Source organism: Monodon monoceros, unplaced genomic scaffold, assembly GCF_005190385.1.
Source record: "Monodon monoceros isolate NGI ecotype Baffin Bay Population unplaced genomic scaffold, NGI_Narwhal_1 Super_Scaffold_10, whole genome shotgun sequence".
Classification (NCBI taxonomy): domain Eukaryota; kingdom Metazoa; phylum Chordata; class Mammalia; order Artiodactyla; family Monodontidae; genus Monodon; species Monodon monoceros.
Window position 1 is genome coordinate 32,681,413 of NW_021703766.1, and position 23,078 is coordinate 32,704,490.

Below are 23,078 nucleotides of genomic sequence, written 5' to 3' on the forward strand. Positions count from 1 at the left end.
CCCAGGACACTGTCATATGACAGAGCCAGGATGGGAACCCCAGTAGCCTGACTCCAACGCCCAAGCAGGACATGTGAATAAAGCTGGTCCGTGGCAAGTATCTGAGATCAGGAGAGGAGAGATTGTCAAGGGGGGGCTGAGCTAAGGGGCTGGTTTTCTCAGCAACTGTTCTCCCAAACTGGGGGTACTAGGGGGTCCAGGAGGAAAAGAGAAAATCAAAACAAAGCCGGAAAATGTTTCCACCCCAATTCCCCTGAAATCTTTTTGTTTGGGTCAGAGAAGGAGAGATCTGCTGGCATCTTCCCGTTTGGGGGCCCTGGGAAAAGGCTGCAGCAAGTTTCTAGCCAAGTTCTAAGCAAAAGTTATGTCCATTACAACCTGCGCGAGATTCTGAGGAAGGCTTCCAGGGATTGGGTTTTACTATAAAGTATGTCAAAGAGTCTGGGGGTGGGGGAACCCAGGATGAAAGAATGGAGGCCGGGACAGAATGAGAATTATAAATGGGAAGAGGAAGAAAAAGTTGGAGCTAGTTTCTGACATGACTGTGTATGTGTTGGTGGTTTCAGGATTGTAACTTAAGAGATAATTGCCTCTGTTTTGAGAAGGCACCAGGAAGCAGGGAGACACAGGTTTGGAATTGGGACATTTTAGTCTCTTAAATGTAAAACTCCATGTTAAACTGGATATTAAGTTGGAAAGAATTAACTGTGGCTAGAGAGATGAGGATGAACATTGGGAGAAAGAAATATCAGTGCAACAATTTAGAAAATTTCCTTGAGCTAGAAAAGGTGAAAGGAGAAGAGAGGGGTGGGTTATCCCCCCCCACCCTTTTTTAACTCATCACACATAAAGGATGCAGGTTTGAACTGCACCGGATGGATGAATTGAACTTTGCTGTGGGGATGGGGTGAAGCTACAACTCTGACTCACTGCAGCCCCAAGAAGAAATACGTCTCTCCCTCAGAGAAAGCCCTTTCTTCAGTAGAGAGAAATATTCCCTAAGAAAGTCATAGCTCAGCTGAGACTTGTGGGGTTTGTAAATTACCCATAATGTGAGTGACAGTCCAGCCTCGCTCACAGGCTGCCAGGCAGACAAGGGCCAGGACCCCAGAATGGTTCTGAAACTCCATGTGGCCATTTGATTCATCAAACAGAAACCAAACGCTGCTTTCTTCTCTGAACACTGACTAAAGAGAAGCCATCCCGGAGCAAGGTCTCACCGTATGCAGCTTTTTATAAAACCAAGATGCACCTCTCTTAGGCAATTGTCGATCTGTTCTTTTAAAAAGGGACCTTTTGCTCGAGAAAGAGGCAGAATATATATATATATTATATATATATATAATATATAATATACATATATTATATATATGTATATTATATATAATGTACATATACTATATATGTATATAATATATATATTATATACATATATTATATATATGTATATTATATATATATATATGGTTGAAGTCTGTTGCAAGAGATTTGCTAAATTAGTTCATCTAGGCGTCCCACAAGGAGGTCGTTGGAGCGGATCTCTTTTATGAATGAAAATGAGCTTCCTGGCAGACCCCCAGTCACACCCCGCAATGCACACAGAGTCCAGGGCTCCAGAGATCTCACACCTATTCCCAACATATAAGAACTGATTACTATTCACTGGATCCAAAAGTCCTACTTCTTGAGCTTAAAGATGGGAATAAATCTGTGAGCCCTGCTGGGCTTTCTGGACATCCTCCTAATAGGTTCCAGGAATTAGCTACACTCTATTGCATGGTGATGATTTTTTTTTTTTTTTTTCACGCTCAGAAAACCGCAAAGGGATTTTAACCAAAAGGAAGCAAAGGTTTTCTTTTTATAAATTTGATTAGTCTTTTTCACTTTCTCTACCTCGATACATTTCCTTTGGGAGGCATTTTATACCCAGAGACCCCTTAGCGAGGTACTGTTGCATGCAGGGCGCAGTGAATTTAAGCGCAAGACGCTCATTGTAGACGGAAAGTAAAAAATCACAGGCACTTGGCGGTCGCCAGCGAAGTCAGTTTCTAAATGCCGGCGTGTAGATGGCCCTGCAAGAGAAGAAATACGAAGTTTGCCAGTAGTGTGGGACCCTTGGCTGGGATGCGCGCGGCTGGTTACCCAGCCCGCCCTCCGCTCGCCACGGCTGAATTTCCCGCCGGAGCCGGCGCCTGGGCGCCTGGTCCCCGCGCTGCACCCGGCGCCGGTCTGGAGATAGCCCTTGGCTGCGGGCGGCGGGTTCCCCCAGAAAGTGCGCCTTTTCGCCGCCGCCGGGACTTGGGAGAGCCAGCGCGCCAAGCGCTCGCGGCAGAATCTCCGCCGGGGCCGGGGGTACCCACCTGAGCCTGCTCCCCCAGGCCTCGGGTTCGAAGCCTCTCCAGTGGCCAAGGAGAGATTAGGATTTGAGCGACAGCAGTTCGGTTAAGGAAGGAGTTTCTGAAACTCTCGGGGAAGCGAAGGACCGGGGCTTGGAAAATAAGCGAGCCTACGGTGTGCTTTCCAAACTTGGTCTTTGCTTTTTATCATTTTTCCTGCCCCCTCCTCCCACCACTCTGGCCCCAACCCTGGGAAAGAGCTTAAGGGCTAGGGTACTAGCCAAGTCAATCCTTCCTCCTCCCCCCGCCCCAACTTTCAGACAAGAAAAATATAAATCCCAAGAGTGCTTAATGCGGGTACATTCAGCCGCCCGCATCCCAACACGCGCCACCGCCGCCACCACTGCCACCACCCACTCCGTCCCTCCCACCTCCGGGTAGGGGAGGGACTGGGAACCTGATCTCCGGGCTCCTGCCCCTAATATTTCCCCATCAATAATGTTGATACCATCGGTGTGCCTCCACCCCCGCCCCCGGGACGCCGCGGCCGCCTTTTCGCTGCTTTCTGCTTGGCACCAGAAAACGAAACCTCCTCTCCTGCCCTCCTAACTTCGGCCGCGGGGCTAGCGGGGCCTGAGGCCGGGGGGCTGAGGAAGCAGGGGCGCGGGGCAGGGCGAGTGGGGCCGACCTTCAGTTCAAGGGTAGTAGAGTGTCCAGCCCGCGCCGGCGGAAAGAGAAGGAGCGTCCCGGGCCCAGGCCAGGCCTTATTCCAGGCTCCATCCCAAACCCGGGGTCAGACTGGGCCAGAATAAGGTTCTTTTGCGGGTGGAAGAACCAGGCCTCAGAGAAAGGGAGGCTCAACACCCTCTCCTCGTCCCAGGATCAGGGGATGAAGGGGAGAGGCCGGGAAACCCCTTCACTGGGAATTCGGCTGTGGCCCGAAGCCTTGGGGCCCAGCTCTTCGGCCCAGCCAAACCCACCAAGGACTCCGTAGGTGTTGGGAAAACTGAGGGAACGTGTTGGTAGAAACACAGGCATCAAGCCCCCCACATGTGAGTTTGCACAGCTCGCCAATCGCCGCCCCCGGGTGCGGTTCCTGCCGGCCCACGAGGTCACGACCCTGGCGCAGCCGCTGCCTCACTTCGGGCCACCCCCATTCCTTGACGTGGAGCAACCCCTAAGTGCCAGGCCCGTCAGTCCGAGTTCCCTAGCAGCTGCCCCACCTAAGGCGGGGACCCGCGACCCCCAGTAGAGCGCACACGTCTCCTGAGCAGGGCGTGGGGACGGGCTCCAGCTCTGGCAACCTCACTCGCACTCCCAGCCTTCTTTCGACCCGCTCAAAAGTGCAAATCGACCCCCACTCTCTCTCCGTTTTTATTAATTTAATTATTTCTCTGCCTCGCGGCACACGAAGCCTCACCCGTGCGCCTTGGCAGTACGGCGCCGGTGTCTGCGAACCACGGAACTTGGGCCTGAGACAATGGCCCGTAATCGATGTATTGCCGTCAACAATAAAGACCAATTCTCCTCTCCCGGCCATTCCGACCATTCCCCTCCTCCCATCCCCCCTCCTCCACCTTCCCTCTCCTCTCTCCGGGCCACAGAGGGAAAGAAAACAAACAAGAAATTAGCGGGGGACGCTGCGCACGGAGCGAGACCCCTGCCTCTACGCCTTCGAGGGCGCAAAAGAACGAAAAAAGTTATTAAAGTTTGTATCTCCCCAATTAATTCGTCTCTGTTCGCCCATTTTTAATTAAACATCGCGAAGCTGCTTTTGCGTGTGCATTTCGTTTGGTTGGTTGTTTTGGTGGTTTTTGGGGGGGGGGAGGGAAAGCTTCCCCCCGCCCTTAATCTTAATCACACACAGAGCAAGTAACGAACACGTGTGAAGCTACTCCCCGAGAGCTTCCCGCGGAGCACGCGGCGCGAACAGGGAAGAGGGGTTTGCGGGATCGCCAGCTCCGCTTGGTTCCTGGCAGCACGCGGTGCTCCGTAGGCCTGGACTTTAAAGAAGCCAAGATTGTTAGAGACGGATGCGGGGCGGCTCCAAACGCGGGCATAAGCGGAGAAACGAGTGTGCAAGTGCATACGGCCGCGTTGGTGTACCTGGGAGAGCGCAGGTTGGGGTGTCTGCGAGGATCACAGTTTGCGGAGTGTGTGTGTGTGTGGAGGGTTTACACGTGCTCCTGCACACTTTCCCGGGTGTCTAGGGGAAGCGAGCGGCTCGCACCCCAGGAGCACGCAGATCCATCTTTGCCGAGGGATCTCTTTAAATATTCAGTGAGAAATAATGGCATTTGAAGCACCACCTATGGAAACATTATTATCTTCATTCTTCAACATCAGCCCCACTGATAGCTTCGTTTGTCTTTTTATCAAAATCTACTGTAACCAACAGGACCTGGGGAGAAAGAGCGAGGAGCAGAGGGTGTGCGCGTGTGTTAGGAGCCGAGCGAGGGCAGAAGAGAGGAAAAATAAGCGGGAGAAAAGGTGAAGAAAGGGCGAACAAGGAGAAAGAAAGGAGAAGTTATACCAAGAAACATAGTCTCCAGGAGGAAAACAGAAACATTCACCCGCACACAAAAGATTTAGGTTTTTTAAAAAGAGGGGGGCGCAAAGAAGCTAGAGAGAGTCATGGGGGAGCGCAGTAGGGTCCGGAGTACCCGAAACTCTACCCGAAGATTGGTGCCCACTTCGCGCGAACCGACTGTGTTCCTCTCCAGACTCCAGGGCGCTCCCGAATTGGGGCGTCCTTATGAGCCCTCTCCTTTCCCGATCGCGAGATAGGGCAGGGATTGTGTATCTGCACCCCCCTCCTCCCCATTACTCAACCGAAGTTTAGTTTGTCCCTCGGGCGCAGGACTTCGGGAACCTTGGAGCGAGGAGACCCTGAAGCGCGAGGGGGAAGAGCTAGGCTGAGACGAGGACTGAACCTCAGGTTCGCGGGCGCCCGAGCCCAGCGGAGGGAGTGCGGGCCCCGGGATCCCCATTCCGGGCTCTGGGGCTCGGGTGGGGAGGCTGCATCGCAGCCTGGGGAGATGGAGCTGGTGCGAAAAGTTTGGGCGCCGCTGTCGGCAAGTGCCTGAGAGGTGGAGGCGAGCTTCTGCCGGGCCAGGCAGCTGCGGACAAGGACCCCCCCTCTCACTCCCGGCTCAGCTCGGTCACCTCGCCAGGAGCCTGGGGTACGGCCCCCTCCCCCAGGTCGGGGAGCCCAGGGGTCCCGGGGACTGGCCTTGCCCGGAGCCCGGCGGGGCAGGCCCGCGCCTCCCGAGGCCAGGGGAGGGTTGCAGCGTGCTGGGTAAGCGGCGGCCCCTCCCCTCCCCCCGGCTGAAGCTGAACTCGGATCCCAGGCCGGTCCCCGCTCGCCGCCCGCCCCGGGATCTGCGGCGCCACGGCCGCCGCCGCCTCCCCGCGGAGTGACGCACCCTGCAGCCAACCCGGGCTGCCGAGGGGGAGGTCCGTGAGGGGTCCTGGGCGGAGCCGGGCCGCCCCCTTATCCCACGGGCTCGGGGCCGCTTCTCCCGAAAACTTCAGCCCTAATTGTCCTGGGAATGTCCGAGGTAGAGAAAGGGAGCGAGGGAGCAAGCGAGAGGCTGGAGGATCGGGGCCCTTTGAGGAGGATCGGGGTGGCGGGAGAGCTGCCCCTCCCCCCCAAAGCCCCAAACCCGTCATGTTCCCAAACCTTTCCTTGGTCCTCTTCTCCGCGCCCCGCGAGCCCGGGATCCAGGGGATGGAGAACTCGGGGCGAAGGAGCGCCGAGCCAGGCGGCGAGCGGGAGGGAGGCCTGGCCGCGGGCGGGAGGCGGACCGGCGTGGGGCTGGCTCTTCCCCACTCGCTTATTTTTTTTTTTAATGGGTGTGGGGGTGGGCTGCTTTCTGGTAGCTCTTAAAGAAACGAAGAAACACTCAAGAAACGGGACTTCCTACCCCCAAATCCCGCCACGGGACTCCCTCCCCCCGCGGGCCGGCGCGCCTAGCGCCGGAGTTGGGAAGTTCGCTGCGCGCCTGCAGCCCGGGTCCCCAGGCCCCGCCGCCCGGCCCCACCCCCCACCCGGGGAGGCTTAATTCCGGGGAGGGCATGCTAATTTGGGTCGGCCCAGCCCGGGACGGGGGGGCCGAGGGAGGGAGGGGGGCTCAGGCCGGGGCGCCTGGTGCGCAGAGGCGAGAAGGCAGGCCCCCGGCGGCCCGGCCGCGGAGTCCCTGGCGGTCGCGAAGAGGGTTAACCCAGTGTCGGGCGGCGCGGCGCGCAGAGCCAGCCCCGCGGCCGGCTTATTGGGCCAGCGCGCGGAGAGACAGGGGTCTGCAGCAAATCACGAACTAATTGATTAAGGCGAGCGGGTTTGAATAGCGCTGGCCCGGTGCCAATCGCCTTTCAAAGAGCCCCTCTATGATTAATCGCAATGCATTATTGATAATCATAATTATAGCAGGACACATGCGCGCTGCGCCCGGGGCCGGGGAGCCGGGGAGGGGGCGGGCGGGCCGGCGGGCGGGGGGAGCCGCCGCCGCCGCCGCCGCTCGATTTCCGTAATTTTGAGAAGATTTTTTTTTAGTAATTTTTTATTCTGCCCCAGCTGATGTTTGAGCCAGCATGTCGCGGAGGAAGCAAGCGAAGCCTCAACATTTCCAATCCGACCCCGAAGTGGCCTCGCTCCCCCGGCGAGATGGTGAGTGCTCCGGACCGCGCCGCGGACACACACACGCGCACACACGCACTCGCACTCACACTCACGCGCACTCGCACCCACGCACACGCGGCTGACCCCTGCGCCCACCGCCCGGCCGCGGCACCGCCGCCGCGTTCCGAATCGCCTTTTCGACAACGCGATTTTTTTTTTCTTTTTAATTTTCAATTTGCCTTTGCTGGGCTTCCCCCCTTGCAACGGGGAAAGCAAACACTTCTCCCGGCAGGATCTTTCCGGAGTTGTTGGGTCCTCCTGTGGGGAGGAGAGAGGGCACGCCGGCCTTGCTTCTCCGTCCCGGCTTTTCCGGGGAGCGGAGCCCGGAACCCGCCAAGCTGCGGCAGGGGCCCGGGTGCCCGGAGGGGCGCGGGTGCGGGCAGAGGCCGTCGGCCCCTGCCTGCGCTGGGCTCCACGCGCTTCCCGGCCCGCGCCCGGGGCCCCGGCCTGGCCTCCGCCGCCCTGGCCCTGCTGCCTGAGGGAAGGAAGTTTACTTTGTGCTCTGGGCTCAACTCGGAACGTGGGGGGAGCTCCCTGCGCCGCGCTCCCCTCCCCCCAACGCTCCCACTCCTCCTGGGCCCGCACCGCGGAATGGGGTGCCTTTGGGAGTTCGGAGCTGCAAGAAGATGGGGACCTGTGTTGGGGCGCCCGTGCCTGACACACCGGGGTGGAGGCCGGAGTGGAGAGTGCTCTTTGCAGCTGGATGCTCCCCAGACTGAGTGCCGGCAGACGGGGTAAAGTGTCGGTGTCCGGCTACCCAAGTTTATCCCAGCATCTCTTCTCCCAACACATGCATCCCCCGCGCCCCCAAGAAATCTTTAAACTCGGTTGGCTCCCGCTGAGGATCGTGGGACCCTGTACTTCCAGGAGTCGTAAGGGTCGTTTTTTCAGACCTGGGGTGCTATCTAGCCACGAGAGAATCCCCCTAAAACAGAGGCATTGGCTTCTTACGATGGAGACGACAGCTGAGGGGTCCCGAAGGGAACGAACAAGTCCAGAACAAAGTTTGTGTTAGGGAGCTAAGGCCGAGAGTGGGAGAGATCCGGGCAGGGAGTCGGGGGTACAGAGGGAGGACACCTCGAATCCTTCCTTATTCCTAAAGGTGTTTCACTTTAGGGGCCTCCGAGCTCCCAGGCCCAGGGCCAGAGGCGATGGAGCGGCGCTCGGGCTCGGTTCCCCGGGCACAATGCTCGCCCCTCGGCTGCGGAAGGACATGGGGCAACCCCCAAGCGGTCTCCGCGACTCGGAATGCCTCTCGGGATGCTCCAGTCCCGGGCGTCATTTTGGGGTGTGGAGGAGGGAACTGGACCCCGATAGGGCTCCGAAGCGTGCCCTTTGGTCGGCACCTCTGTCCCCTAAACTCTGCGGCCGCCCGGTCCCCAGGGTCCCGGGGTTCTTCCTGAGAGGCCTGCTTCTCAGCAGAGCTGGGGCGCACGGACCCGCGCAGAACCCAGGCAGAGAAGCGAAGGGACTCCCACCCTCTAAACCCCGACTGTCCTGAAAGGGGACTCCTGGCGTGGGGGGTCCCTTAAGAAATTGGGGAGAACAGAGACCGATTAAGGAACTTGTTTACAATATTTGCTCCCTCCACCCCAGTACTTTCTGGAGCTTCAAGCCTTACCCAGAGCCTCTGCGATTTCTCAGTCCGCTGAGAAGAACCCCTGATCCCCGCTTTCCCCCCCAGGCGAGACCGGGTAGTCGAGGTACAGTGAGGTGAAATTACCCAAGGCCGCTGCCTCGGTATTTTTCTGGGTTTTCTCAGCTGGTCCCTTCTGCATCTCACTCCCACACCCATCTTTCCTGAAGTTTCTGGTGAGACCTTCCTCACAGTAATACTGTTAAAGTTAACAGTTTGTAGAGGACCAAACCTCATGGGAGGAGAGGCAAGAGTTTTTTAAGTCTTTTTTTTTTTTTAAATAAATGTGTACTGATTTTCTATATTTTCAAAAAAGAAAAAATAAAGGCTCGGGCTTCCCAGAGAATTGATGCTTGCTAGTTCTTTGCCTTTTTCCTGTCGCCTTCTGAATCCAGAGTTTTTAATAGTTAAGGCTTCTCATAAAGCGATAGCATAAATGGAGTTCACTACCTCTGACCATTATTATTTATTAGGACTTTTTTTTTTTGTAGTTTATTTGAGCTTTGAGGTAAGTTAGTTAAGTCACTGAATCAAGTTTCCTTTCTTTCTTTTTTCTCTTTCTTTCCTTTTTTCCTTCCTTCCTTCCTTTCTTTTTTCTTTCTTTTTTATCCCCAAAAGCTGGTTCATTGTCCTAAGAGGCAGTAAACTGTTAGGGGCACCGTAGGAAACACTCCCCTCCCAGCCCCCTTTCTCACCTCTCCCTACCCCCCTCCTTTTCTCCAGTTGTAATGGTTTTAGATTATGACTGTTTTTACATGGTTGAACAATAAGTTTAGGAGAAGCTGCCTAGAGGGTAGATTTTGTAATAGGGTTACAGGATTTAGTATGTTGTAATAATATTAGTACACAACTAATCCTCCTCCATGTCTGATTTACAGGAGGGCCTTACACACTCCAGTTCTTTTTATTTGGGAACAGTTGTGAGATACAGAGAACTGAGAGATCATTACTTGTCTCCAAGTTACCTTTAAAAAGTCGCCACCTTTCATGCAGTATATTCAGCAAGCCATTCTTCTATCCACCCAGAAAATACACTTCCAAGAGTTGTCTGTCGGGTTCTGTTTTTTGGTTTGCGGGTTTGTTTGTTTGTTTTAATATACACAAAATTGTTAAATTTTTAGAAGATAAACCTTTCCTTGAACAATGTGGTTACTTTTTTTTCTGTCTTGAGATGGGCTTACAATATGGCAAATGAAATGTTGAACATACCAGATGAAATCTAGTCGGCGGTACCCTTAGCTGATGCTGGCACCTGCAGTTCCGTGAGCTCAGCCCAGAGTGGGACCTAGAAAAGTTTGTAGACCCCAGTTACCAGAGCCCTGAAGGAGCGACTCCCAAGGCTGGGAGCAGCCAGGCTTGCTGTGCTGTATGTCACGCCTGTGTGTGTTTAAGTGTGTGCGCGCATACAAAGAAAATCCCAGCCAGGCTCAGCAGCCTGGAGGATAACTTCATCGGAACAAGTTCAAGAAAACAAGATTATTTAGTCAGTCTTACGATGTTCATATTTTAATTCTACTTTTGGTGCACCTATAAAACCCTAAAATAAACTGGGGGATTTTTCTGTTTCCTATGAAACCAAGATTTTAGCACCTTACTTGTCTCTTAAATGATATTCAACAAGTCTCGAATTACTTGTAGAAAGATGACTGCCATTGGGAAAATTATTTACTGAGATAAATAATTCTGAGGAACGGGCACATTAGAATCTAATGATTTTATATGTGGGTTCTTTACTAGAGATTTGGATTTCAGGGTGTGTGTGTGTGTGTGTGTATGTGTGTGTGTGTGTGTGTGTTGGGTTTTTCTTCTTTGGGTAGTGTTTTTAAGATTCCTGGAACTACATGGATGGCCCACTCAGACTCTATTCATCTATTAAGAAAGGATTTCGGTGCCCAGCTTTTTCAAGGAAAAGATCATATTGGAAGAAAGATAAAAGCATCATGAACTGGAGATAACACCCTGCCTCTCATATAAAGTATCATAAAAATTCCTCTTATTTATATTAATAATGAAATTCTATTATTTACCAAAGTAATTTACTCATTGTGAGCATCTTAATGGCAACACATTGATTTCTGGGCCCAAAGGTTAGAGAGAACTGTAATTAATTGCTTTTTTTGAAAAACGGACACCTGCACGATAAGGCAGTTGGAAAGTACTCATGTTTAATCAGGCCTATTTTAAGTTTGTGGCATAATGGAAGATTCTGGTTGAGAAAATGCAAACTGTTTGGGGGGGGGATTTGCTGCAGGCTGTACACACTTCCAAAAATGTGACAAACACACAAACAAGCGAAGGGTGGATGGACACGAGAAAGCATGTGTTAAAGTGGATTTGTGATACCGAATGTTTTGTGATTTATTTTACATCCAGGTTCACCTGTGGTTTATAGGCACGAGTGCCAATTTATAGGTTATTCTTTGGGGGCTTTATTTCATTTCTTTCTACTTTCGCAGGTAGCAAGGTGCCTTGACCCACAGTCCTTTAGAAAGCAGAAACCCAAATTTTTAATACAGAGATCTTACCGAAAAGCTGGGGGAGACTTAGACCAGCAGTTCAGTTTTTTTTGAAATTGGGAAAAGCCAAGCTCAGTGGAGTAACCAGAACTAATTCCTTCTGTAGACTTAATTCGGTTTTTCTAAGGTACCGCCTGATACAGCTAGCCCAGTCTTCCCAAATATTCTTAGATTACCAAAACGGCAGTCATTGAGCAGTTGAACGAAGGAGATGGTAAATTATCCCAAGAACCAGCACCCCTCCCCCTCCAAAAGAAAAAAAGTCGGTGTGCCAGGCTTTAGAAAACCTAGATGTGTCGAGCTGTTTTAACCTTTGCTAGCCTCCTCCCATGCAGAGGTGACAAGGTCCAGATCATAATATGTCCTTCAGAATCTTCCCAGTGACCCCCAAATTGAGTCTCGCTAGTCACTTAGCAGGAAGTTCGAAGTTTATTTTAGTTTCACCTTATCAGCTTGGCTTCTTTTCCTAACCTTATTCCCCTGTCACCCTCAGATGCCAGACCCCCAAAGGGGAAGATTGACAGGTAGTTCCCATAGCTCAGTTTTACCCTCAAACAACAGGGATTTAGTTTCTTGTGCCTTTGCCAATGTTTATGTAGTCAAAGTTTAGATCTCGCCTTAAGCAGTCTCTTTTACGCGTCACTGGAAGAGGAAAGCCACAAAGAAGTTTTTGAACAAACCCTTGCAACTGGAACCCCATCTAGTGTTCAGTTTGATTCATCCAAGGGGAAGACATTTTCCCCTTTCATTTATTGTGTACATTAGGTGGGCTGGTATCACGATTTTCAAAGGACTGTCTTGTCCGTGTTGTTATTTTTTCAGAGATTTTCCCTTGTATTCTTCCCCTCAAGAATACGCTAATCCCAGTCAGAACAGTGAGGGGACTTGAAGGGGGCCAGTAAAATGTGTCATGTGGTTGCATATCCCATAGAGGAAACTTAAGACATTACAGAAAATATGCAGAGCATATGTGGCGGTGTTGAAAATTGCTTTGGAATCTTAAGCTGGTTATTCGGATGCAGGTTTTTCCCAGGTCTGTGAAAGAAAAAGAAAACGAGAAAAGACCAATCAATCAAAAATGTTTGTGATAGCCTTTCGAAATTGGTCTACAAAAAGGAACAGCCAGTTAAAATGATAGGTTCCAAAATCACAGTCTTGTGAGACTTTATTAAAAATGTTAATGTGAGCTGAAGGTAATGGGAAGTAAAGTGAAGGGTCTTTCCGGGGAGCTCCAAAAAGGAAAACTCAACATGGTACAGTAGGGCTGTTGTGTTGTTTTGTTTTGTTTTGTTTTCCTGGCTGGCTAAACCTTTCAGTGTGGGGCATAGTTGTATTTTTGTTTTCTCAGCAGACGGATACACTGGAACACTTCAATTTTCTGTCTCCTGTTCTGCAATGTTTAGTTCAGATGATGAAAACTGACACATTTGAAATGGGCATCAAGAACCTAAACGGTACAATGAGAACTAAAACATCTGGGATTTTCATATACATTGGCTGGAGCTATAAGATCACCTCCTCTCCTGACCCAGAGCGGGGAAAAGAAACCCAGAAAATTCCAAATATCTTTTTGTGTGTACATACTTAGAAAACCACTACTTCTTAAATTTTTCTATATGACCACGATTACAAAATTAATTTGTATGCAAAATCCATAGGAGAGGAACTGGAATATTGTTTTCACCATAGTACAGGGAACAAGGCAACTGTATTTACTATAAGGGGGTCACCAGTTGCAATCCTGTGTAACAGATTATTGAGAGAGATGCAAGATAGCAAATGGTCAGAAAAATGAATTAGAACGTGTGTGTGTGTGTGTGTGTGTGTGTGTATCTTATCACAACTTAAAATATTTCCTTTGGTAGTTAAAGATTCAAGCTAGTCTTCATGTTTCGTCTTTTTTTTTTTTTATAAAGCTGTTTCATTGGAATTCTGTTCAGAAGGCAGATAGATTTAAAGTTAAGAACTATGATAGTGTAGCGACACCTGCTTTTGAAATAAATCAAAATAGATATCAGGATTTTCCTTTTTTTGGTGTTCATAAACATCAGGAAATTAAATTAGTTGACTCTACAGTGAGATCAAATGTCAGCTTATTAAAATGTGAAAATCTAAGCTAAAATATAGGCAGCTTTTTTTAAACACAGTCTCTTTCTTAGAAGAAGGCAGGCACTTATCTTTAAATGTCTATATTTTCCATCCAGTTAGCACAACCCTAAATGTAAAAATGTTCAGGTCGAGAAACTTGAAAATTCTCAAGTGAGTCTTGAAACAGCACAAATGCAGAATTGGAGCACAGGAAAGCAATAATCAGCTAAATCCTGTAAAGTAACCTTTTTTATTTTCTCTCTATATTATGAGAATATCAGATGTTTGCAAGTTATAAAGAATTAAAAATGCCCTTTAATCGTGAGCACAGATGTGCTAAATATTTGAAGCAACTGTATTGTAATGTGTACAATTGACGAAGTCAGTTTTCTGATTTCCCTTGCTAGTTATTTAGTTCTGAATCTGTCATTATTTGTCTAAGCCCAGCTGACCAAGCAAAACTGTGTTTTAAAGTGGCTTTATGTTTTGATAAATGTGAGCTGGTTGAAAAGTATTTTCCACTGAATGCAGAGCTTACTAGAACATGCTGACATAATAGTTTTAATGCATTTTGTTGAAAATGTGTGAACAAACAGAATAGCTTTTGTTCCTTCATAATTGGCTGTAAAAGTAGATGGAAACATAACCATTACATATGGAAATGTGCAAAGAGAAAGAAATAACATTTCGGTTGAATATATTAGGAATTGCATTTCCTAGTTTAAAATAAGCATCTGAAATGGATGCATCATTTAAAATTGGTTGTCAAAATAAGAAACTTTAAACAGAATTTTTGTCACATTATTTTCATCCCAAGTTAAGCAACATAACTTTAGCGTGTTTTGTTTACATTATTTTAAAGCAGGGAGAGAGACAGAAAGGGCTTAAAACAGCACCTTGAATGTGCAGAGGAATCCTGTGCCAATTAGGATGATTAAACGTTAAATTAAAACTGAATCATTATTGGTATTTTCTGCTCCAACCAAGATTTGTTTGGTATTGTTAATGCATTTTGCACTATACCCTTGCGGAGATTAAAAGATGGGTATTAGGAAAGCTAGCTTGTTAAGTATAACTTAGCTACTCAAATAACCCTCCCAGTGAATAAAGTGTGCATACATTTGGCATACTTTACCAGGGCTGCTAATCAACTGTGGTATCACTCAAGGCAAACAGAGTTAAGGAATTTTCAGAAGTTAGTATTTGGGTATTAATTATATTTTCTGGAATGCAAAACTACTCAAGCTTTTCTTTTCTTTTTCTTTTTTTTTTTTTTTTTTGATGTTTACTACAAAGAGGCAAATGGCAGGCTCTTTTGAGTCAACTCTAAGTTTACTGAAAAAGCAGCATTTTGATTTTGCGTTTATTCATATTTGCAATTAGTTTTTTTTTTTTCCCCCTGCAAGTTTTCTGGGAGATTCAATTTGGAAGTCATGGAAACTAACTATTATCTGATTCAGTTCTGCAGAAAAGCACACAGGGAGGTAATCCTTGAATTAAACAGTTTTTTTTTTTTTTTTTTTTCACAGCCTTCGGAGATGACCACACACCATTTGTACAACAGAAGTTGGTGTTCCCCATGCTGGGCAAACAATGGGACGCCATCCTGTCTTTGAATAGGATGTTAGCTTGGAGTTGGAGATTTTTATGTTTAAAATGGATCTTAGTGAGAAGAAATCTGAGCAACCAGTGGAAACAAACATGAAATAAAGGGATTTTATAATGAAAGGTTCAGGACAATCTGTTAAACAATTGATAACAGTTAAGAGCAAACTGTTTTGAAAGGCATTCAGACAAGGAGAATTGCAAAGCATTTCCAAACTGGAAACCAAGAATTATTCTTCACTTCCCCTTAGCTGCACATCTTTCTTTAAGTTGATGTTTAATCAGAAATGTAAATCCTGTACCAGTCTTTATACATAGAGCACTTTTGTTGAAATATTTAGAGGCGTAATGTTGCCATTCGGAGCATAGTGGCATATATTCCTTGATTAGCGGGGTGGTAGCTACAGTTGCATTCTTTAATTTTAAAAATAAACATGCCACAGGGTGATATATAGGTGCCGGGCAGGCCTTGTAATGGATTATGATCATTGTGTTTCTCTCGTGTGTGTGTGTGTGTGTGTGTGTGTGTGTGTGTGTGTGGGGCGCACGTTGCCTTCTCTTGTGTTCAGCTGAGTCTTGAGCGGTCTGGAGGATTTCTTACTGATGTGGCTAAAGTGTGCTTGTCACGGATCAGACGTAGCTCAGGTTCTAGGTAGGGGCTGGAGGTGATTTTCAAGTTGTCAGTCTTCAGCTTGGTGATATGCATTTTTTTCCCCCTTGTCAACCACTGATTGGAACCTGAATGACTACAAATTAGTTTAGTGACAGAACAAACTGTCACAGATATCTTTGAATCAGTTGAAAATGAACAAGGTTGACAGAAACTCAAGAGCCTAATAAGTCCTCAGGATGGTGGCTGGACCGTCTCTGGATGAGTAGACAATAACGTGTATAAAATATTGGAAATCAATATTTTGCTATGGAATTTCATTGTGCACCAATGCCTGCAGTTCGCAGTATTTTATATCTTGATGGATTACCTGAAGGTCCTGGCTCTCGGAGATACCAGATTGATAGGAAGTCCTCCAACAGCCTAAAAATTTAATCATGATTGTTCTTAGGGAATATTGATTGTTTTTCAGGGGCCACAGTTTTGAGTTTCGCAGGGAGAGAAGAGTTGATCAACCCCTTTCTCTTTTTTTGAAGTCATGGATATCTGGGTGTCCTGGCTCACTCGCTAACCCTGCTCCTTTTGACATTTGCAGGAGACACAGAGAAGGGTCAACCCAACCGCACCACTAAGAGCAAGGATGCCCACGTCTGCGGCCGGTGCTGCGCCGAGTTCTTTGAATTGTCAGATCTTCTGCTCCACAAGAAGAACTGTACTAAAAACCAACTAGTTTTAATTGTAAATGAAAGTCCAGCGTCCCCACCTGAAACCTTCTCCCCCAGCCCCACTCCGGATCATCCCGAGGAACAGATGAACGACACGGCTAACAAGACAGAGCAAGGAGACTGCAGTGACCTGGCGGAACCCCACGGACCGGACGGGGAAGAGTCTATGGAGGTGGAGGCCCCAGCGGCCAACAAAGGCGCCAGTGGCCCCCTGAGCAGCGGTGGCGACGGCAGTGCCCCCCAAAGCTGCAGCAGCGGCAGCTCCTGCCCAGGTACCTCAGCGATCACAACCTCTCTACCTCAACTCGGGGACCTGACAACACTGGGCAACTTCTCCGTGATCAACAGCAACGTCATCATCGAGAACCTCCAGAGCACCAAGGTGGCGGTGGCCCAGTTCTCCCAGGAAGCGAGGTGCAGTGGGGCCTCCGGAGGCAAGCTGGCCGTCCCGGCCCTGATGGAGCAGCTCTTGGCTCTACAGCAGCAGCAGATCCATCAGTTGCAATTGATCGAGCAGATTCGCCACCAAATATTGCTGTTGGCTTCTCGGAACACAGACCTGCCGACGTCTTCTAGTTCTTCTCCAGGTACTGTACGGACGCCTGCCAACCCCTTGTCCACACTCAGCTCCCATTTATCTCAGCAGCTGGCGGCAGCAGCTGGGTTAGCACAGAGCCTCGCTAGCCAATCTGCCAGCATCAGCGGTGTGAAACAGCTCCCCCCCATCCAGCTACCTCAGAGCAGTTCTGGCAACACCATCGGTCCACCCCGCAGCGGCTCTTCCCCCAGCGTTCACATATCGGCGGCGGCACTTCCCACCCCCTCCTCGGAAAAAGCGGCTTCGAGCGCGGGTGCCTCCCATGCCCATGCCGGCAACCCCGCAGTCTCGGCATCTTCCTCACCAGCTTTTGCAATAAGCAGCCTATTGAGTCCTGCATCTAATCCACTTCTACCTCAGCCGGCCCCTGCTAACTCGGTTTTCCCCAGCCCTTTGCCCAACATCGGAACGACGGCAGAGGATTTAAACTCCTTGTCTGCCTTGGCCCAGCAAAGAAAAAGCAAGCCACCAAATGTCACTGCCTTCGAAGCAAAAAGCGCTTCGGACGAGGCCTTCTTCAAACACAAGTGCAGGTTCTGTGCGAAGGTCTTCGGAAGCGACAGTGCCTTGCAGATCCACCTCCGTTCCCACACCGGAGAGAGGCCGTTCAAGTGCAACATCTGCGGGAACAGGTTCTCCACCAAGGGGAACCTCAAAGTCCACTTTCAGCGCCACAAAGAGAAATACCCTCATATCCAGATGAACCCCTATCCCGTGCCTGAGCATTTGGACAACATCCCGACCAGTACCGGCATCCCCTACGGCATGTCCATTCCTCCAGAAAAGCCGGTCACCAGCTGGCTAGACACCAAACCGGTCCTGCCCACTCTGACCACTTCAGTCGGCCTGCCGTTGCCCCCGACCCTCCCAAGCCTCACCCCCTTCATCAAGACCGAAGAGCCAGCCCCCATCCCCATCAGCCATTCTGCTGCCAGCCCCCCGGGCTCCGTCAAAAGTGACTCCGGGGCTCCCGAGCCGGCCTCGAGAAACCCGGGTGGGCTCCCAGAGGAAGCGGAAGGTTCCACTGGGCCCCCCTCCAGTGGCAAAACCGAAGAGAGCGGCGTGGTCCCCAGCTCAGCCCCAACCGTGAGCACTGGCGTGCTGAGCTCCCTAGCATCCGACGTTGGCCCAGGCAGTGCCTCGACTTTCACCAACCCTCTGTTGCCGCTCATGTCCGAGCAGTTCAAGTCGAAGTTTCCTTTTGGGGGACTCTTGGACTCAGCCCAGGCCTCAGAGACATCCAAGCTTCAGCAGCTGGTCGAAAACATTGACAAGAAGGCCACTGACCCCAATGAGTGTGTCATCTGCCACCGGGTCCTCAGTTGTCAGAGCGCCTTGAAGATGCACTACCGCACCCACACCGGGGAGAGGCCCTTTAAGTGTAAGATCTGTGGCCGGGCCTTCACCACGAAAGGGAACCTGAAAACCCATTACAGCGTCCATCGTGCTATGCCCCCGCTCAGAGTCCAGCATTCCTGCCCCATCTGCCAGAAGAAGTTCACGAACGCCGTTGTCCTACAGCAGCACATCCGAATGCACATGGGGGGCCAGATTCCCAACACCCCGGTCCCTGACAGCTACCCCGAGTCCATGGAGTCTGACACGGGCTCCTTTGATGAGAAAAATTTTGATGACCTAGACAACTTCTCCGATGAAAACATGGAAGACTGTCCTGAGGGCAGCATCCCGGACACGCCCAAGTCCGCGGATGCGTCCCAAGACAGCCTGTCTTCCTCGCCTTTGCCTCTAGAGATGTCGAGCATCGCTGCTTTGGAAAATCAGATGAAGATGATCAATGCGGGCCTGGCAGAGCAGCTGCAGGCCAGCCTGAAGTCAGTGGAGAACGGGTCAGTCGAGGGGGACGTCCTGACCAACGATTCGTCCTCGGTGGGTGGTGACATGGAGAGCCAAAGTGCTGGCAGCCCGGCCATCTCAGAGTCTACCTCCTCCATGCAGGCTCTGTCCCCATCCAACAGCACCCAGGAATTCCACAAGTCACCCAGCGCCGAGGAGAAGCCACAGAGAGCAGGGGCAAGCGACTTTGCCAACGGTTTGTCTCCCACCCCAGTGAACGGTGGGGCTTTGGATTTGACATCTAGTCACACAGAGAAAATCATCAAAGAAGATTCTTTGGGGATCCTCTTCCCGTTCAGAGACCGGGGTAAATTTAAAAACACTGCTTGCGACATTTGTGGCAAAACCTTTGCTTGTCAGAGTGCCTTGGACATTCACTACAGAAGTCATACCAAAGAGAGACCATTTATTTGCACAGTCTGCAATCGTGGCTTTTCCACCAAGGGTAATTTGAAGCAACACATGTTGACACATCAGATGCGAGATCTACCATCACAGCTCTTTGAGCCCAGTTCCAACCTTGGCCCCAATCAGAACTCGGCGGTGATTCCCGCCAACTCGTTGGCGTCTCTCATCAAGACAGAGGTCAACGGCTTCGTGCATGTGACTCCTCAGGACAGTAAGGACACCCCCACCAGTCACGTCCCTTCTGGGCCTCTGTCATCGTCCGCCACGTCCCCAGTTCTGCTCCCAGCTCTGCCCAGGAGGACCCCCAAACAGCACTACTGCAACACATGTGGCAAGACCTTCTCCTCGTCGAGCGCCCTGCAGATTCACGAGAGAACTCACACTGGAGAGAAACCCTTTGCTTGCACTATTTGTGGAAGAGCTTTTACAACAAAAGGCAATCTTAAGGTACCTCCCTCCACCTGTACCTCACCCAGACCCACCCTAGCCACCCTCTTTCTGTCCTGGCCGTTGACTGTTTGTAAGGTACGTTCCCAGAGCCTTCAGTCCAGATAGTCAGGGAGAGAGTTCTCGAAAGGGAACCTGTTGCACGTGACTGATCTGGAGAAATGTGGGTGCCCGTGCGGGTCGGGATCGCGGCAGGGACTAGGGCAGGCTGCAGCTTGCTGAAGGTCACAGTGCGTTGAATAATTTGGTACCTAAGCGAAGCGGCGGCCCAGTCCTGTTGACTCGCTAAGTGCACCAAATGAATTGCTTTACCTACCAAGTCAGACAGCCCAGCGTTGCCATGGGGTATTGATTAAAGACCTCCATGTGGCCTGCGTGCTGCCCGTATCACTTAATAATTACAGTTTTCCTCAGCGTTGGCATCTATTTTTTCATAACTCTGCAGTCCAGCGTGGTTTGTCTTTCTAAAAACAGTAACGTCACCACTCTGCTAATGGGTATTATGATAATTGATCATACAACGTTTCCTACTGATACGTGTTGGAAAGAAAGCAAATATGCTTAAGTTCTAGAGCAACAGTTGAACACTCTTACTGTGTACATTTTTCTGTTGACAGAGTATTTCTCTAGAGATTGCGGCCAGTAATGTGAAATGAATAATTACTTTCTGGCTTTTTCTCTCCACGCACAGGCCCTCCAATGGGCAATCAGTGAGGGGCACTTTCTTCCCATCTGAAAAGGACATTTATAGGGTAAAAGGTGTCAGATGCAATACTTACCATGGCAATGAGAGTGGACGTAACAATTCTCCCCCTGAAAGGAGCTATCTGTGACTGACTGGCTTGCTTGAGGCCATTATAAGCTAAATACAGGTAATAAAAGAGGAGTAAGTAAGGCATCCTTGCCCGGGCAGAGGAAAGGCGGCCCAGGGCTACAGAGAGCAGACACCTTATTACCAGCGGACTGGAGTGGACAGCTCTTGTTACCCTTCCCACTGTCGGGCAGGTAATAAGAATAGACATTGCGGCCACTTGCCCTGTCGAGTGTTGGGATATGAGTTGAGACAGATTCAACTATTCAGCTTCTCCCTTCTTCTCTCTCCCGTTTTTTTCTCCCTCCTCTCCTCTCTTCCCTAATCCCAGGTACACATGGGCACTCACATGTGGAACAGCGCCCCTGCCCGCCGGGGTCGCCGGCTCTCCGTGGACGGCCCCATGACATTCCTAGGAGGCAATCCCGTCAAGTTCCCAGAAATGTTCCAGAAGGATTTGGCGGCCAGGTCAGGAAGTGGGGATCCTTCCAGTTTCTGGAATCAGTATGCAGCAGCTCTCTCCAATGGGCTGGCGATGAAGGCCAACGAGATCTCGGTCATTCAGAACGGCGGCATCCCTCCAATTCCTGGAAGCCTGGGCAGCGGGAGCAGCTCACCTATTAGTGGGCTGACGGGAAACCTGGAGAAGCTCCAGAACTCAGAGCCCAGTGCGCCCCTGGCTGGCCTGGAGAAGATGGCAAGCAGCGAGAATGGAACCAACTTCCGTTTCACCCGCTTCGTGGAAGACAGCAAAGAGATCGTCACAAGTTAAATCCACTCTGGCTGGAGAAAGAGCATCCCCGTTCAGAATGAGACCCATGGTTGCCTCCTACTCCTTGCCCCGTGCCCCCCACCTTCTGGTCCCCCCAGATCTCTGAACTGCAACATTCTGAAGACATTCTTTTGTACCTTGTTCAACTTCTAGAGTTCTAAGAAAGCTTATTTATTAGTGATATAATCTGGCTTTGCAAACAGGATGCAAGCGTTAACTTTGGTCTTCTGTATTTTTGGACTAAATACTAATTGACTAGAGTCCTGTAAACTTGCTGTAACATTTATGGCAATTGCAAGTTGCCCTGCTAGGCGGTCTTAATCTGGCATTAACTTATTTTCTATATCCAGTTTCATATGAATCTGGTGTTGATGAAATGCCTCAGTGATGCATTAGATCTCTAATAAAATCTGTATATAAATGTACACTTTGATCCTGCTGGAAAATTTTATCAGCAAACACATTGTCTAATCTTTCGAAACAAATTTAAGGAAAGGACTGAAAGTACAGACTGAACTGTGTGGCTCTTTGAAAGGTTTGGGTTTTTTTGATTTTTGTTCTAAAATTCAATCTGCTTTTTTTTTTTTTTTTTTTTTTGTAGATTTAACCCTTTCCGTTTTGAACTGCTATTTGTATCGTGCTTTTTACTTGAGTCGTCCTCAATGTTAATAAGTTTCTGTACAGTGATAAGCACGCAGAATTCCCTAGAGAAAATACAAGTGTTGTTTTGGTAGTTGAAACTAAGACGTAACATTTTGCCTTGTAGGTATATTCACAATAGAAAATGTGTGCTGGAATTTCACAATGCTGCTAAGTATAGCATCTTGAACAACCTTCAGTGGAGAAAATGTAGATGCTCTTGTATATACAATAACAAATATCACTTTCATTAAAATGTACATATGTTCCTTACAAGAGCAAATGCTTCTTCTTGATCAAGAGAGCAGGTATAGTGTTTGTTTATTTTGTATTAGGTTATGGAAGAAAAAACTTGGACTGTTACATGCACTTTCTTGGAAAGTTGAAAGGAAAGGGGGGGGTCCAATTTCTTTAACATTTAATACTTACTAACAACAGAGATACTGTAATTTTACTCAAGTAATCAAATACATTTTTTTTTTGCAACAGATAAAACAAAATACTGTGTCTGTGTTTTTAGAGTGCATTTCTATTTAGCTAGGGCCCCGAAATGTATTTTAACATTTCCCCAGGCATCAGTAAATTGAGTGTGTATCTCTCTCTAAATAAGGAATTGTAAAAGGACAGAAACAGGTTTGCATGGGCATGTGTTTTCTTTTTCTTTTTTCCTTTTTTTAATTTGGAGGATCTAGATATTCTCCCAGTATCAATTGCTTGTTGGCCACTCCTCTTACAACCCCCCTGCCCCCAAGCAAAAGGAAAAAATGATATGAAATTAAAAGTTGGTATAGGAGGTTCCATCCGGCCAGGTAAGTTTCCTTAAGCAAGATATTTGTGCCCATGGAGACCTCGGCTTTATTTCAACTGTTCCATTTTCACTTCCCTTGATTCAGTCGTTTTCCAGGTGGCTGAGAGAAGCATTGCTGGAGAATTCCCGGGGCAGCGGGGGTTATATAATCTGACTCTGAAACTGGGCCTCAACCCAAGAGGTCAACTTGGTTTTAGGCATTTAAACACACACGCATATTTGAAAGAAAAAGCCCATTGCAAAGGATAAGTGCTGTCGAGTTGAATATTGCATCATCAGAATTCAATCTGATTCCTCCTCTCTCCCTTTTGTTCTAGGGGAAACATGTTTTCCTCCAGAGCACTATTTTGGGGTCAGCAAACGGACGGGGTGAAAGTTGGTGTCTAGAGGGGTCGGCGAAATTTTTCTTCCAGAGAGGCGGTGAACCGCCGGCAGCCGGTGGCCCTGCGCCCAGGTAAGGGAGAAGCGTCGGGGCCACCTTCCAGTAGAGTTTCCATCAGGGCGCAGGCCACTCCATGGCCACTCAGGACGCGCCTCCCCAGGCTGG

The 23,078-nt window shown here is 49.4% G+C and overlaps 1 protein-coding gene across 3 annotated transcripts; it reads left to right on the plus strand.

Moving 5' to 3' along the window:
- The first annotated feature begins 3,926 nt into the window (after positions 1 to 3,926).
- SALL1 (spalt like transcription factor 1) lies at positions 3,927 to 22,207 on the plus strand. 3 transcript variants are annotated; one of them, XM_029208510.1, is made up of 4 exons: positions 3,927 to 5,518; positions 6,910 to 7,002; positions 16,065 to 19,501; positions 20,644 to 22,207. In XM_029208510.1, the coding sequence occupies exons 2-4, from the start codon at positions 6,927 to 6,929 to the stop codon at positions 21,082 to 21,084; spliced, it is 3,954 nt and encodes a 1,317-aa protein (XP_029064343.1). In that variant the 5' UTR covers positions 3,927 to 5,518; positions 6,910 to 6,926; the 3' UTR covers positions 21,085 to 22,207. The 3 variants fall into 3 exon arrangements, with proteins under 3 accessions (XP_029064343.1, XP_029064336.1, XP_029064351.1); XM_029208503.1 differs by lacking the exon at positions 3,927 to 5,518 and having other exon boundaries at positions 6,858 to 7,002; XM_029208518.1 differs by lacking the exons at positions 3,927 to 5,518; positions 6,910 to 7,002 and adding an exon at positions 7,106 to 7,748.
- The last annotated feature ends 871 nt before the right edge of the window (positions 22,208 to 23,078 follow it).

Excerpts from the sequence above, each read along its gene's own strand:
- SALL1 (XM_029208510.1), top strand. The coding sequence starts at position 6,927 with ATGTCGCGGAGGAAGCAAGCGAAGCCTCAACATTTCCAATCCGACCCC. Across the intron at positions 7,003-16,064 it reads CTCGCTCCCCCGGCGAGATG|GAGACACAGAGAAGGGTCAA; the intron begins GTGAGTGCTCCG and ends TGACATTTGCAG. Across the intron at positions 19,502-20,643 it reads CAACAAAAGGCAATCTTAAG|GTACACATGGGCACTCACAT; the intron begins GTACCTCCCTCC and ends CCCTAATCCCAG.